The sequence below is a fragment of the Glycine soja genome, chromosome 12, assembly GCF_004193775.1.
Source record: "Glycine soja cultivar W05 chromosome 12, ASM419377v2, whole genome shotgun sequence".
Lineage (NCBI taxonomy): Eukaryota > Viridiplantae > Streptophyta > Magnoliopsida > Fabales > Fabaceae > Glycine > Glycine soja.
The window spans coordinates 3,676,430-3,693,364 of record NC_041013.1 but is presented as its reverse complement, the minus strand read 5'-3'; the positions used below and the strand labels follow the sequence as shown (position 1 = coordinate 3,693,364).

The 16,935-nt window shown below is 33.0% G+C and overlaps 2 protein-coding genes across 5 annotated transcripts; both read right to left on the bottom strand.

Moving 5' to 3' along the window:
* Window positions 1–3,009: 3,009 nt before the first annotated feature.
* LOC114380171 (calreticulin-3-like) lies at window positions 3,010–9,625 on the bottom strand. 3 transcript variants are annotated; one of them, XM_028339123.1, is made up of 15 exons: window positions 9,434–9,625; window positions 9,236–9,343; window positions 8,615–8,807; window positions 7,807–8,065; window positions 7,481–7,537; window positions 6,775–6,822; window positions 6,530–6,616; window positions 6,391–6,448; window positions 5,790–5,857; window positions 5,431–5,526; window positions 5,279–5,335; window positions 5,078–5,161; window positions 4,510–4,539; window positions 3,342–3,378; window positions 3,010–3,187 (listed from the first exon to the last, which is right to left on the bottom strand). In XM_028339123.1, the coding sequence occupies exons 1-14, from the start codon at window positions 9,531–9,533 to the stop codon at window positions 3,367–3,369; spliced, it is 1,257 nt and encodes a 418-aa protein (XP_028194924.1). In that variant the 5' UTR covers window positions 9,534–9,625; the 3' UTR covers window positions 3,010–3,187; window positions 3,342–3,366. The 3 variants fall into 3 exon arrangements, with proteins under 3 accessions (XP_028194924.1, XP_028194925.1, XP_028194923.1); XM_028339124.1 differs by having other exon boundaries at window positions 3,011–3,187; window positions 3,353–3,378; XM_028339122.1 differs by having other exon boundaries at window positions 3,011–3,378; window positions 9,434–9,624.
* Window positions 9,626–11,008: 1,383 nt separating this feature from the next.
* LOC114380419 lies at window positions 11,009–16,296 on the bottom strand. 2 transcript variants are annotated; one of them, XM_028339463.1, is made up of 4 exons: window positions 14,519–16,296; window positions 13,966–14,274; window positions 13,162–13,253; window positions 11,009–12,140 (listed from the first exon to the last, which is right to left on the bottom strand). In XM_028339463.1, exons 1-4 carry the CDS (start codon window positions 15,482–15,484, stop codon window positions 11,291–11,293), a joined length of 2,217 nt encoding a protein of 738 aa, XP_028195264.1. In that variant the 5' UTR covers window positions 15,485–16,296; the 3' UTR covers window positions 11,009–11,290. The 2 variants fall into 2 exon arrangements, with proteins under 2 accessions (XP_028195264.1, XP_028195263.1); XM_028339462.1 differs by having other exon boundaries at window positions 14,507–16,294.
* Window positions 16,297–16,935: the final 639 nt, after the last annotated feature.

Genomic DNA, 16,935 nt, shown 5'->3' with positions numbered 1-16,935 from the left:
AGTAAGAGATTTAATAAATAGCTTGTCGAGAGACTAAATTCTCTCACAAAGGAAAGAAAAGAGATTCCCCAATTTGCTGATGCTAAAAATTGGATCCATGAAATAGGGTTCCATCAAAATAACATAGAGCAAGCTGATCTGTTCAAAAGTGGTAACCTTCCTCCATAAACAGAACACATTTATGCAACTTTCATATTTCACATCCCAAAACCAAGTTTAGCTTCTTTATATAAACCCTATTTATTTTTTTTAAAAAATAAATGGTTCTTATTCCTTTAAATTTTTGTAGCTTTTAGATTTTTAGAGTGCATGTTTGAAACGATCGTGAATGTGATTTTTCACATTAAACATACACTATTAATTTTAATGTTCACATTTGATTCTTCAAAACTATGTTGAAATGTTAGTTAACGTAATTTTAGATTAAAAAAATCAATATATTTGGGAATGTAACGAGGGCATGAAAAAATCATGTATGTCTTTAAGTGAAACAACTTCCATCCATTTTAACTATTAGAGATGGAGAGAGAGCATTGATTCATGTTACAAAATTTGTTCCAAACACCCATTTCGTATGTTTAGTTTCATATTGAGGAATTGATTATATTCTATAGTTAATTTTGAATTTGTAAAAACTTTGGGTAATTTTTGTATTATTGATAAAAACCCGAGCACTTGAATATTTGGGGGAACTACTCTTGTGTGAAGGTGGACAAAGCATCTCCTTATTTTAATAAAGTCATATTATATTTAAAAATTGTATATTTTGTATCTCTTGATTTTATTTAAACTTTCTAAATTATTCTCATGCGAGGATAAACAAATACACTCCCTTATTTTAATAAAATCATTAATATTTATCTTAAAAGTTTGTATTTTACATCTCTTATTTTTGGATATTTAAACTCAATACTATATTTTTATGCTATATATACATACATATATATATATATATATATATATATATATATATATATATTTTTTAAAATAGATTATTCTTAGTGACCTTGGGTACTAGATTTGTGACTAACTTGAACCCACCTAGTTATTGTAATTAGAGAGTTCCAAGGACTTATAAATCCTACATTGGAATTCCATACTTCTAATGTGGGACACAGGTCCTATACCTTGCAATGAGACCCTAACATCCCATCATACTTCACAACCATGACAGTCATGCATATTAGATATGCATGACTTCTTTGACTAAACTTGAACGAACATTATAATTTGATATTATTATCATGTCATTCACTTTTTGTGAATTTCACTTTCCATTAAAGGACTCTCTATATTGATTTAGAAGTGAAACTCATTAAAATTGATAATTTTCATTCAAATTCAATCAATCATAAAAAAAGTCAAAAAATAATATCACTAACATTCCTATTATTTAGTTTTCAATAAAACCTCTAATTATTAAACTAAGAATATGACAATATTTCACTATTGATTTTATTTTAAAAAGGATAATCCTTTGTTATACTTAAACTCACATTTTTTTTATTCACAACATTAATTTAAAACATTACCGGTCACCACAAAAGGGGTTTTCTACCTTCATCCTATGTTCAATGAAACATGGTGTGAAGACATTTTTTTAGTATAAAAAAATATTGAATGACTTATATTTTTATATAATAATTATTTTGAACTTATTACGTATTCATGAGTAAACAATAAAAATCTCATAACATAGTCAATGTTTATTTTACTTTTTTAAAAGTTCTTAATGAGTATGCTGAAGACACCAAAAAAATACATGTATTTTTATGTAATATCTTTTGATGGATTTTTGAAGACATTTTAAACATAGATGATTTCTTTCTAATAAAGTTTTTCCATATAAAAAAATCAGGAATTCAGAATTCAAAATTTTGATCAGGGGCTTTATTAAATACCTTTCGTTAATTAAAAGTTTTTTTTTTGTTTTTTTTAGTATTTTAACACGACAAGTGTTTTCTTTTAAAATAAATATTTGTAGTTTTGTTTTCTTAACCAAGTTTCTAAATACAATAATGGTGGGGATATTGATACTCTAATTTAACTATTCCTACTCTCCATCAACAGCTTGTAATTTACGTATTTTTAATAGAACATAAAATATATTTTTTTATAAGAAATTGTACTACTTTTTATTTTGGGATTTGAATGAGTAACATAAAGACACAAATACTAGCTAACATGTAGGTAATTTGTTTAAAGTAATTCGAAATAAGATTGTGGACATTTTTCACGTGGAAGTGGGCGAGTTGAGGTGGAGATTGGAATGAGGAGCATGATGGTGAAATGATGAATGATGATTGTGCTAGTGTTAGTCTATAATGTGTTTGTGCCATGCTGCCATTGGCACCGACTGCTTTTACAAATGGTTGTGATGCCGCCGTGTGCCGTATCTTCTATTTTTTTCAGCACCATATATCATCCAATTCTCTTCTATTATTTTATTTCTATTCACCAAATTATATACTATTATTTTATTTTCTTCTTTATTTTTTTTCCTCCTTGTTTTTCGCGACGCTTTTGACTCTTTCTTGTAGATTCCGTCTCTCCCTCCAATACCTAAAACTAAATGGGTGTCCTTCCTTGCCTAATTACAAAATCCTTTTCAGAAGTTTCTTATAAGATTTCTTTTTAAGTTTTAAATACATTAATTATTATTTTTTATATATTCTTATTTAATTATTCTGTCTTAAACATTAATAAAAATAATTAAATAATTAAAAAGATAAAACTAATTTAGAATAATAATATAAATAATTAACAGATTTAATATAATAAATTAAATTAATTATTTTTCTCAAAGAAAAATAAGTTAATTAAAAGAGTCTTGTAATTAAGAAGGAAAGAAATATAATATAAAAAAAATACTACTCCTACTTTCTTTTTCGCTGACTGAAATACTACTCCTACTTAACCACATCTATCTATTTTTATTCACCCTATTTTTTTTCTATAATACACCCCAACCTAAAAAATATCCCCTCCTACTTAACCACATCAGCAACACTGGGAAGAAAAGTTATTTCTACTTTTATGAAAGAGTAAAATATATGACATTTATAGATAATGCTAGTAATGTAAAAAATAATTTCTTTCTATCCCCCCCTTTCGGTAACAGAATAGAGAAAGTTTAAATTCCATCCTTTGAATACAGTAGCAGTAGCAGAAGCAGACCAGCTGTTACCTAATAATCGAAAAGAAATGAAGTTAAACATAATGACTGACGCTAATATTTCAGATGTTACAGTTCAGTACAGCTCGGCATGGTCAGTGCAATTGCAGCTTTGGTCCTACAATTCACAACTTCAAAGATGCATTTTAGTGTTGTAATTACGCACCTGCCACCTACCCTTAGTGCAGTCTTCAAAGTTCATCCTGAAAGAGTCAAAAACAAAGAAAATGCATATTTAATGAGAATGAAAACTGACCTTTACCGGAAGAAAATGAAATTTGACGGAATGCAAAGATCTTAGTACAATGCAACGACTCTAACAATAGCTCAAGAATTTCAGAAAGTTGCATTTTGTATCATACAATATATTATCCTTATGGCTTCTATACAAATGTAAAATATTAGATATTTATCAATAGCGGAATTCATAATTATTGACGGAGTCATGTCAACTCATGACTAAGTGCATTTTTTATTGGAAAAATTGTTTTTTTGTTCCCTTCAAAATAAATTAATTCAAGCATTCACGAACATGAACTGAAGTGGATCATCGATTTTATCGAAAGTAAGGTACTAGCACGTAGGATAAAAAGGAATGAATGGTCATGTTTAATGTTGTGCATTACATAACAGAGACATTTTAATGAAAGAAAAGTGTTAGCAATACACTCACAAACACATTTTTCTTACTAATAAAAAAGAAAGACTCTTCGAAATTTATTAAAAATAACAATTTTGTAAATCTCATATTTCATTTAATAAACTTCTCTAGTTTTTAATAAATTAATAAAGAGTGATAACAAATTAGACTTCCCAAACTAACATTTAATAATTACTTGACAACTTTCCCAAGCTATGGCAGGACCGCAAGGAAAGAATTTACAATTTTTTTATATGCTAGTTTTATGCTTACGTGTCAGAAAAAAAAACAGGAATTTATTTCTAACTCAGCACATTTCATTACGACAATAATTTTCTTATTATGACGCTCGAGTACCATTGTTTATTATCACTGCATATTTTGCCATTTTTTGAGTTTCTGAACAGATACAGTTTGAATAATGTTTATATTTAGCTTTACTTTGTGTGTGTATCATGTAATGTCTTTCTTATTGTAAATATCTTGATTGTATTTGAGTTGGATATGGAAAAGGTTGATACCTAAATGGCAACAAGTTATGGGCAGTGGTTAAATTCAACTCAAGCAAACTAGCAACTTCAACCTCAGTAGCTCATATTTCACACATCATTACATGAACAACGAAAAGCAATAAAGTATTACGAGACATATTCACATAAATAAATATTAAATAACAAGAGAGTTTTAGACTTACATGGTAATCATCCATATCACGGGGATCCGGCTGCAGAAAAAAGTCTCAAAATCAGATTTTATATTCCATAAGCAATAAGTGATCATAAACCCATTTGAATTAAGGGCCAAACAAAGTTACATGGATTGGCAGGAAATTGAAGAGAAAAGAAAGTACAAATAACTGCTAGTTTGCAATGTTTAGCTTCCCCCCTTAGATGTCCCAAACTCATGTTCTAATGTTTTACCTTCTATTTTCAAACACGGAGCCTGCATAGATCCTAAATCTTACACCTTAACTATATAATTTATTCACTGTTCTTTTTGCCTAGAAGGAATGCCCGATGCTTTTTGAAGGAAAGAGTTTCCAAAACACAATGATGAAACTAATCTCAATTCAAAAAGAAACAAAGATGAGGAAAGAAGGATAACAAGAAGTCTTCCACATCAATTGTTACCACCCGCCCTATTATTAATTCCTGCTGTGCAAAATAGAATAGATAAACCAAAACCTTTACTGCAAAGTTAACAATAGATGTGTTATACACCCCAGAACAATTTTTCGAGAGGAATCAGGATTAAAAAATTACCCTTCGACGATGCCTCCTATTTCCATATTTATGATCCCTCTCCTTCCTCCTTCTTTCACCCTCTTCTCTTGCTCTCTGTGCCTCCTACATAATCATAACATAAAAAAGTATTGGTATTGTACAGAAGTAACAAAACAAATATGATTATCCTGCTCATGCATATTAAAATAGTGCCGAAGCATTTAAGCTTTGAAAGATCACCTCTTCTTCCCGAGCCCTTCTTTCTTTTTCTGCTTCTTCAAAAGCTTCTTTTTCAGCCTGAGATTTTACACATAATGAGAATGCTTTGATACTATGATTCCTAGCTCCTACAAACTAAATAATAGATACAAAGTCTAAAAGTAAACGCTCACCTCTCTATTATTAGCCATAAATTCATCCACAATTTGCTTTGCATACTGTGGGTCATCACAAATTAAGATATTGTCGTAAACTGAACCTGCCTTCACCTAAAAATTCAAAATTTAATATTGTTACACTTCAAATATTCAATAATAGCTAAATATTCAAGTACAGCTAGTTTTATAGGCAATTACTACTCAGGGCATGTTTGAGTAAACAATTTAATCAGACACTTATTCAATAATTTCTTGTTAAATGAGAGTTTAATGAAGGTCATAAGCCACTTTCATAAACTAAAATATGCAGTTCTAAAAGCTCTCTTTCAATCAATAAAGAAGAACAAAATGTGTATATATATAGACACACACACCTGCCACACTTCAATGCCCACATACTTTATTGGTTTGAGAACATAAAGATCAGGATCATCCTCAAATTCTGCAGGAAACAGTAAAGGAAAAGCAAAGTTTGTAATTAGAGATGACATTAATAACATTTCAGGAGCAAGACCAGAAAGTAAAGATCAGGCAATGTGGCAGCTCATAGATGCTGACTAAACCAATTGCTGCCGATAGGTTTCTGGTGTGTCAAAAAGGTTCCACAACAAATATGCATAACATTCTGCAGAGGCTCATATATGCTAAAGTGAATGCGATGGAGGCTGTAGAAATAGTAAAATAATTGATAGGCTAGTATTCAACTAGTGAAAACTATCATAATACCATCATATAATTTTTGTTGTCTAATCAAATTTCCCTAGCCAACAAGTTAGCAAACAACTACAGTCTAATTCCATATAACATTATAATGCCAGCAAACGTCATATTCGCAAGTTGCAATAGTTACAAGTTAACACAAACATAAATGACAGAGCCTAAAATTATAAACTAGTTATGTCACATGTGTTACAACCCAATTAATGCTTTGAAGCTTATTACTTCTTGATTCACTAGCATATAAAATAAATCTACCTGGGTTATCAATCCATGGAATCTTCCACTTTCCTTTGTAGTTGGGGTTCTTGATTTTCTGCAGTTCAACAATTTTCAACAATTAGAAAGCCTAAAAAATTAATGACTCCTCCAACTTTTAATGTGCGGCTTAAAGAACCTTGCGTTTCCATGGTCCTTTGTATGCTGGATTGGGAATCTTCGGGGGCTTCCATAGTCCATCATCTTCATCATCCCATTCAACAGGCTGCTCAAACAAAGAATTAAACAAGAAGAAAAAAAGGAAAAGAACATTCATAAGTTCATGCCAAAGAAAGTCTACTGTAAATAATAGTGATCATACTATCCAAATACATATTTATTGACATTTTTCAAATTAAAAAAATATGAAGTAAACAAATCAACCTTCTTGGCTTTTGGATCAGGGATTTCAGCTGGAATTGAATCATATCCCTGCAATATAAGAAAGAAGCACGTGAAAATATAACTAAAAATCACTATGTCCTTATGTGTTGCCAAGAACCTTTCTAGCAGATGCTGGCTATTAAAACTTACTTGGAAAAAGAATTGTCAAATTGGTGTTCTATCCTTATTAAAATCTACTCTGCTTATTTACCCCTTTAAATAGATAATCTAATACTTGTAACAGGGGACTGAGGAAAAGATAAGTAGTATCTGCAAAAGTTTGTTGCCATTTATGATGCTTCTTGAGATTTTAAAAAAAGTAATTCTAGCCATGCTTATATTTTAAATGATATTTTTGTTGTCGTAAAAAAATGGAAACCTCTTCCATACAAAAATAAACAAAATTTTGCTAATAGCCCAGCTAATTGTAGCAGACAGTGTTCTAAATTGCACCGTGGTTTTGGTTGCAGAGACCATGAAACCTAGTCACATTTGCGGTTACTAACCACAACTTAAAACACTGATAGCAGATATTATCTATTGTTCATGTGGAAGAGTCATACCACTGTAGAAATTCCTAAAGGTGATCAATAAGGTTTTTCATGTAAATGCAAATACTAAAATTGTAAATGTGAAGGCGTTTGACAAACTTGATGAAAATTACAAGTTACCAGCAGAGGATTAGGGTGAAGAGGGGGGCAAATACCTCTGGTTTGACATCATTAGGGTCTTCAATGTACTCTCTATCATCCCAGTCAGCCGGCTGCAATAGGAAAAAATAAAAATAAAAAATTCAGTCTTTCAGATGAAAGGTAAACCGAAAGAACCAAAACGTTTCCTATCTCAATTAAAGAATCCCTTAGAATGTTTGTTTAAGTAGTTTTTGAATGTATGGCCTTTGAGACCCCCAGAAAAGCATGATTATAACATTGCAGCTCATAATCTTAACATGACAATTACAAATATTGATCATTCAAATAAGGCAAGACACAAATGCACCCCAACACACTAAGTCCAGTCCCAAAGTTGTACCTTTTTTGCTTTGACATCCTTGATTTTCCTTGGAGGAAGGATGTCCCAATCTGTGTACATGCTTCCAGAATCTCTTTCCCGATTATCAACAAGGATACTATAAGAGGCATCAGGCCTTAGAATAAATGTATAGAAATGAGTCAACTTATCCGTTTCACATTGCAGATCTTTTCTAATGGGGTAATTCTGCCCCTGGTATGATAGTATAAGATGGAGCTTCTTTGTCTGTGAACCACATATATCTGGTCCAAACATCAAACTGCATCAAGCAAGACCAATCAGTTCACTCTACTAGCACAGTGATAGACTAACTAAAACGTTTAATCAAATATTTTTACAACATTAAACAAATCAAAGCCTCACTTCAATTAATGCCAAGTGGGAAAAAGAAAAACATAATTTATATGTATGAAAATAGTAAGTGCAATCCTGTTTGGATAAAATTGTTCATAAGCACTTATAGAAGAAGAAAATAAGATAGTAAAATGAATTGAATTTCTTGCATAAGCTAAAATCAACTTATGCACTTAATTTTTACAACATTCTTTCTAACATTTTTTCTGTTAACTGGAATTTATTGAAATTTACGAAACAATGTGAGTCCCACTCTCTGTATAACAAGTCTCTTTCATCGTTTCATGGGTTTCAATTAATAATAAAAAGTGTGCTACTACCATTTCTCGATATGATATACTTGATGTCTATAAAAGCTCATCTCCTATTTTTAACCAAGTTAGCATATATCATCCTCTAAAAGTAAAATATAAGGAAACAAGGATAATGCATATGGCATAAGAAGTTGGCGAACCTATAAGGGGTATCACCACCAAACTTCTTCTGATTGACATAACCAGAATTAAGTTTGATGTAACCGCCACCGCATTCAATGTCCTGCTCAAACCTAATAGAATACTGCAGCACCAGGGTTCTGTCCTTGTTGCTTAGCTCGGGTATCTTTGCAGATATGGCAAAATGCTTGGCGTCATTATATGTCTGAAGACCTGCAAGAAAGGATTCAAATTCATTTTTATGTAATTAATATAATACAAAAGAAATACTATGATTTTGTATTGTGCATAGGATTTATTTCTATTTTTTTATTTTATTTTTCATTTATTTGTGAAAACTATCTATAGTCAGTAAAAGTAATCACGACTTTACAAACAAAGTCATAAATTTTTATCCCACTTCATCAGCTACTATTACTTTTACAACTTCTGGTTACAAAGTTGTGACTATTTTTACGAACTTACCCCAATATGGGAATTAATTCAAAAAGAGTCCCATTTGGTAATTTTGAAAAAAAAATTACCCCTAAAGGGTAAAAAAGCCGTCACCAACATTGGTGAACATAACAATCCATTTAATGAATGAATTTGAGAAAGATTAATAATGTGAATGAAATGAAATGAAAAAAAAAATGTAATACCTTTGTCATCAGGATCCCCAGACCATTTTCCTGCTGTGTGCTTGAAGGTACCCGCTTTTCCTTCACTCCTTTTCCAATCGGATAGCACCCAACGGCTCTTCCATCCATCTTAAATAATTAATTGAATAAATAAAGTGTTACTTGATAGTGATTTTGAGGTGCAAAATATAAATGATCCCGAGGATTGAGGATTATTACCTTCGAATCTCTCTTCGAAGAAAATCTCAGCGAATGAAGAGTGCAGAGTTAGAAGGAAAAGCAAGAGCTTGAAGCGATGACTAGTGTTGCCATTGGCCATCTCATTTCCCTTAAGTTAGCTTCAGATTTCAGCTTAGAGAGTTGAGTTGAGTTGAAAAGAGTTGAGACAAACGAATTTAAAATAACGAACGGTGGAGGAGTGGTACTTTCTAGAACACTTCCATCAGCATTAAAATATTTTATACTATGAATTTCCCATACGAGACATGTATTTTTAAGACAAACTAACTATGTATTTTTAACACTTTTAATTATCATTCGTCGGCTGTAACATATTTGACTCATTTTTTGTTTTCAATTTTGATGCCTGTAAAATTTTAATTTTTCATTTAAAGTTCCCATAAGTTTACACTTACATTAGATCAATATTGAAAAATGTAAACTTACAAAAATTAAAAATAAATAAAATATCTTACTGACTCAAAATTAAAAAAATAACTTATAGGGACAAAAATAAGAAAAAACACAAAGAATAAAAGTATATTTAAATCTATCTTTTATCAATAAAAGATGATATGAGAAGTTTATGAATAACTCAACAAATATTATTTTGACGAATATTTTTTATATAAAATTAATATATATGATAAAATATATTGACTACTTTTAGAGGCTATAAATATCTTCAACTATAAATATTTTTCATAAAATTATCATACCGAATATACTCTAATGGAGTGGGGAGGAGATCTAAAGTAAAGGTAGGAAAACATGCCATGTGAGGATTACACTTGTGTAGATTCTGAAGCCGTGAAGCAATAATTAATCTAGCCAGTTTTTCCTTTTATAAAAATGTTTAGATTAGAAAAAGATTTTCCTTTATATAAAGTTAAGAATGATCACAAATTTCAGCTAGAATTTATAAGAAGATTATATACAGCCTAAAGTTTTCCTGAAATTAAGTTTAAGCCCTAACTTTGTAAGAGGAAGGCCAACTAAGTGAACCAACCTTATTTAAGGAAGAAAAAAAATCATAATAAGATAAAATCTTTTGTAGAAAAAATATTTAAGTACTCTTAATAAATTAATATCATTTATCAAATAATTAACAATTTTTTTAATTTTTAAAATTATTATTAATAAGTAAAATCTCCTTTAAATTAAAGAGTACTTTATTCGTCTTAAGGTTGAATCTATGATTTTTTTTTTTGTTTCCCATAAATCTCTTCTTAAGCAATCTTATTCAAGAACACTAGAATCTATACACATTTTCCAATGGAAATTCAAATCTTAATTAAAAGATTAGTACCTTCTACTAAACTCAACCCCCTTTGGTGGACTCGTGCCAGTTGAATTGCAAACAATTCTACATCCATTGTGGTTAATATGCATTAACTTAGTCATACCTTTACCGCATGCCATAAATGTTTCTTCTTGTATTGCTTGAGTTAAGTCCAGAATATTGGTATTTATAGGTTTTTCTTTCTATTGTACATTTTTTCAGTACTGAAGTTATGTCAGAGTTTCATGACTTGATAACCATATGCTAGTTATTTGAAGGGAATCACAGAGAAAGAAGCATAATCATGCAAAGATCACTTCTGCTTATATTTGTCCACTGTTCCAATTTCTGTATAACTTGGTAAAAGGATAAGAAAATCCTCACAAATCACATAGGCTACTTCCCCAGATAAATAATTATCACTCCATATTCTATACCTCAAAACACATGCGGGATTTATATACAAAAAAAATGAGTGGAAGAAGAGAAATTCTTTTGAACAACTTTTGGTGACTAAATTTCCTCCCATGCCAACATAAATAATGTATCCTCAAGCTAAGCTATGTACTTATTCATCACTTTTTGGCTTTGATCTCTGCTGTTTGGATTCTAGGTGATGATTGTGATCCACCAGTGAGTGCAGCGGCGGCGGATTCAACGTGTGTAAGAAGATATTCATATATCTTCTTCCTCAGCCTGTCAATTGTCTCTGCTGGTATCTGGCAAGGTTCTCCCTCATTCTTGCTTGATCCTATCTCATCAAGCCAATCATTCACACTTTTCAGTTGAGTGAGCATACCTGCTATTTGACCATTATTTGACAAGCTAGTGTCCCCATCAGGGTCCAAGAATCTCTCAACAAACACCAAAAACCAATCTCGTGACCGCAGTTGCAGCATGTCAGCCAAATCAACCACCTCATCAAGGCCATTTCCTCTAACCCACTCTGGCGGTGATTGGACTAGTTGCTTGTGTCCATTTGCTAGCATATCACCTGTTTTGTGAGGAGTTTTGGAATTAGCCGTCTGACGGGTTTTTCCATGAGATTTTGATGAATCTTCACTTGAATTTTCCATGACTAGCATTGGTTTACTTCCCAGGATATTCTTTTGGTTTTGAGAATTGGTTGAAACTGGAAGCTTGGATGATAGAGGTTCGTGGTTATAAATAGAAAAGGATGATAGATTGGTGGATAAAGCAGCCTGGACCCAAGAATTTGCACGCCTTTGTCTATCTAGTTTGAGTTTTAGTGCCTCTTCTGTTATGCTTCTTTCATTATCTGAAGAAGAATCATCTGGATTGGATTTAGATAGCAAGTCAGCAATCATCCGTGCACTATTTAGGCTAGCATGAAGAGTTAGGAACTCCTCTACTGCAGGCTGCGGGTTTTGTTCCTTAGCAGAATTACTAAGCTCTGCGTATACACTGCCAGAAACATCCCAAAAGAAATGTTAGAAACAATATGGTATGCTGCATTGCAGGAGGGTGACAATAAAATTCCTACCAGCCCATAGAAGAATGGGTTTGGAAGAAGATGGATGATAAACGTCTATAGCTAAATCCCAATCTGACTGTATCATTGATTAACAAGATTACCTAAAAAGGATTGTATTACAATATTTTCAGCAGGCATATGAAATGTAGTACATCAGATGATCTTAAAAAAAATTGAACTCATCCTTTTAACTCAGCCAAATACAGGTCAGTTTTAATTAACAGTTGAACATTGACTGCATTCATACACATTGTTCTTCACTTTTTTCCAAATATATCAAACAAATATAAAAAAAAGTCTCCACCATGACTACAAATGCCAAGAGTCATACTTGTCAAAACACACATGACACAACAGACCTTAGGTAGGCTTGGACCCAACATTGACCTAGCCCCCACAACTGACAACCCATCCTTTTTCTGCCTTAAAAGTTACTAAATTATTAGTATCTTCAGTGGATTTAGAAATAAATATTCAAATCAATATCAAGAAGCACACAAGAAATGATTAGCATAAAACTGATAAATATTATATTTGTATGAGTCATAAAATGTAACTCCATATAAGACAAAGTGACGAAGAAATCCCATATGTAGCATTTGCTATTACTAAAATTTAGGATTCAAGTTGCCAACCCACATTCTTCAGATTCCATAGTCATTTTGGTATATCAGATGTGTGTATAGGAAATCAATATTGAACATAGTACATCAGAAAGTATCAACATTACTTCATTGGTATGAGTATAAACCACTTAGTTTTCGCATATCCTCTAGAGGTGCCAAAACATACCTATACCAGTACTATATATCTTGGTTTAAAATCTAAATTTCAATTTCCTGACATGAGCAGTCCAAAATCTCAACCATATTGAGAAACACTAATGATGGGAAGTACTGATCTGACATTGAGCAGTTCATAGTAAAGTTGTTCATATGAATATATTCATACCTTAGACATTGCAGCAAACTCTCAGCAGCAGCAGCCTCTTGTATAGCCTCAGTTGCAGCCATCTGTGCGGCATCTCTTTGCTTCATCACTTCCTGTGACAGAAATGAAAATATAAAATAATAATGAAACATTACAGTCACAAAACTTCTTGTCCAAACAGCTGGTTCTATGAGTAAGATAATTTAATATGGGCCGAAAACATTTTATTATGGCAGATTCAGAAAACCAAAGAATAAACCAATCGTATGATCTGGCAATATACTTGTTGGCTGTTGCGTACTTATTATATATGCATTTATGTTGTCATAAAAATAGCTTTAATAAAACTTGTTTATTTAACGTCATGAAGAAGCATCTGGGTGAATTTATCCCATTAGCATTACCCTTTCCATCATGACCTTAATTGAAAGTTGGGGACATGCCAATTGGCCAAATGAGAACAAGTACAAAAAAAATTATGCTCCGAACAATTCCTCATTATCTAGCCAAGTTCAAAAACATAAAGGCAACCTAGTGTATTAGGCTCCCATCTAATTAGTCTCGGTCTCGGGGGAGGGTAGATGTACACAGCCTTATCCCCGCATACAAAGAGGTTGTTTCCAAGAGTTAAACCTGTTACTTTCAGGTCATAAGGCAGCAACCTCACTGTTATGCCAAGGCTCACCCTCAGCTAAATTTGAAAACATGTCAATGAAAATTACAAGATTGCATATAACTATCTTCAGCATTCAGCATATATACTTGACAGCAAAGAGTCAAAAAAGCTAAAAGTGGAAGGAAAAAAAGTGTTTTCAGGAGATTTACCCTCCCAAGCTTTGCAATAGATGACGGGAGTGAAGCCCATGGAACACTTGCATCTGTCACTTTTCTACTACTTGGAGAAACTTTGACCAAGTTTCCAGGGAATCCATTGTTAGAAGCTTCTGACAATTTCTTTCCAACAGGAACTCTTTGCTTACTTGGTTTTTCTTGTTCCTCCATTGTTCCACTGACAATAACTCTCTTTATAGATGTTTGAGTCTTGTGCTCTTCCTTGGAGGACTTTGTCTGCGGTTGCATCTTGCTCTCTTCTTTAGAGGGCAACTTTTCACTTGAAGTACTTCTCCTAGGAGTCTGCAATGCCATAAAGTGAAAGTAAGAACACAGCTTTTTTTTTTTGGTGAATTAAGAGCATAACTGTTTGATTGACCCAAAAGATAAAAGGTAATGAAATACAAGTATCTCAGAGCAGCAAACTAGTTAGCCTAATTTATTTTAAGGAATAAATGATATTAATTAAATCCAAAAAATCTTGTAGCTTGACATCAGGAGTTGTTCAAAAAGGCAAATTGTGAATCACACTTACTGAGCCACGAACCTCTGGCTTAGGATCACACTTGGCGGCCCTTAATTTGGATGTATCTTTCTTCTTGACTTCCATATTCCCTTCCCAGCTCTTACGCAGCGCCTTAGCTCCAAGCTCAATTCCCTGAACCAAATTTCTGATCGGGTTTCCCACGGAAATTCTCTTCCCGGTTGGACTGGTTCCACGGACACCCTTTCCTATCTCCACCACTCCCACCTTAGCAGTTAGCCTGTCCACTCCCTTGATATTTGCCTGCTGCTTGACCCCATTGGCAAATTTCTCAAAAGAAGTAGGCAAGGAATAGCAACTAGTGGGGGAAGAAGGAATGGTCCTTGAATTCAATGACTTCCATCTCGCCAACGGTTCCTTCTTCGCATCAGCAACATTAGCTGCTGCTGCTTTTGTTGTCTGAGATTTACTCTTAGCAAACAGCATTGCTTTCTTGTCTAATTGATCTTCATTATTCAATCTCACTTTCTCCTTCTTCTCCTTCTCCCCAACATGGTGATTGCTCAACACTTTCCTCGGAGACTTGGACCTCTCTAAGTCCAAGGGTCCAGAACAAGGACTTTTCTTGTTAGCCTTGCCGTTACTAAGGAACCCAAGTGAGTGAGTTGTTGCAACAATGTCCTCAGGGGTTCCAACACAAGGGTGTCTCCCAGGAACAGGCCTAACCCCATGAAGAATAGGAACTGGTGAAGCTGCCTCCAAACGATCCACGAAAACAAACTGCCCCAGTTGAATCTTGTCACTGAGGATGAGATCATCATGTTCATCAGGGAGAGAGACATAGGTGGCATGCAAGGAATCAGAAACCTTGAGATAAAATCCTTGATTTGGGAACAACTCACCCCCTGCAAGTGCTGGAACAATGCTCACAACTTGCAGCAACGAGGACCTGTGCTCACCAGCTACTTTCACGTCTGTGTTCATGTGCTGCATAAGTTTGAGAAGCACCCCAGGAACAAGATTTGCCATCTTTAGTTGTTTTGGCAGCTTCAATATGCATCACTCTCCCAATTCCCAAATGGGGTTTTAAAGATATAAAAAAAAAGGAAGCGTTTTGCAATGGAAAATGTAGAATTGTAGACGTTTGCTAATCAAACTTGCAACAGATGGAATGCCATATCTGAACTGAACCAATAAGACAGAGAGGGAAATTTTGCAACAAGGTCTTAATCATAGACTATCCAAGTACATAGAAAATTGAATACAATGAGAAATATATCAGATTTTGAAAAAGGAAGAAAGGAAAAAAGCCTTAGTTTTGGTAGCTATTTTTAATACTAGAAAAAGAACAGTGAACAACAAATAAGACAGCAATAAGCTATCAAAAAAGAATTCCCCAACCAGTGGATGAAGAGATTTTCTATTGTGGTTTATATCATTGGGTGGTACAGCTAGGACTTGAGAAGGAGAACCCACCCACCTTCCTAGAAACACAAGCCAGACTGTTACAATCATAGAGATAGAGAGCCACTGACAATAATGTGAAGTCCAGAAAAGGGAGAATTATTTCTCCTTTGGAATTAGAGTCTTGTACACTTCATAATAATACTGATAACAATAACAGTTTTGTTTTTGTTTGTCTACTACACTCTACACCAAGAAGTAATACTTAGAAGCCATAATAAAAACACAATTCTTTTGTGGAAGCTACCTTTATTGGCACTGTGTCATGTTGGACAATGAGATGGGATTTAGATAAAAGCTTTTAAGGAAAATAGGTAAGGGGGGCATAATTGGCAGCATGCTTATTGCATGATTGATATAAAAAGAGCTGTCAGTGTCTGATAAATACATCTAAACACATGCACATCAATTCATACAAAGAATGAGAAACCTGAACTTGGCCCACTCTTTTTTGGCTGTGTTGTTACTGAACCACACAGAGAAGAGAGGGGGGAGGGGGGGGCAAATGAATCAAAAAGGGCATTAACATTTAACAAATTGACCTTTACTTAGAAAGATTCCAATTTCATAAATCTAGATAGGGGTGAATGTGCGGGGTAAAGAACAAGGTAATGGTGTGTCGGCTACCTAAAAAAAACAAGAGTCACGTTGTAGTGGAAGTAGTTCATTATTTGTGTGATGACAACAAAAAAATTGCATATAGCTCTGTTTCATAGGTTTTCTTTTTGTTCGCTAAAATATATGTTTGATTTTGAAACTTATTTTTTGGTTGGTCATTTATGATTTAAAATTTTTAAAATGGCCTGTTAAAGAATTTTTTAGTAATATGATTGTCTTTCTGTTAGTTTTAATCCAAACAATGTTAAACTTGTGTCACAGGCAAATGTAGCACTCCTGACTCCATTAAAAGTGTAGTTTCCAGCACCAATTTTGTTCTATGATTTCATGATTATGGAGATGTTGTAATTGCCGACAGGGGTTCACCTAAAATAAATTTAATTTGTCATTTAGGAACA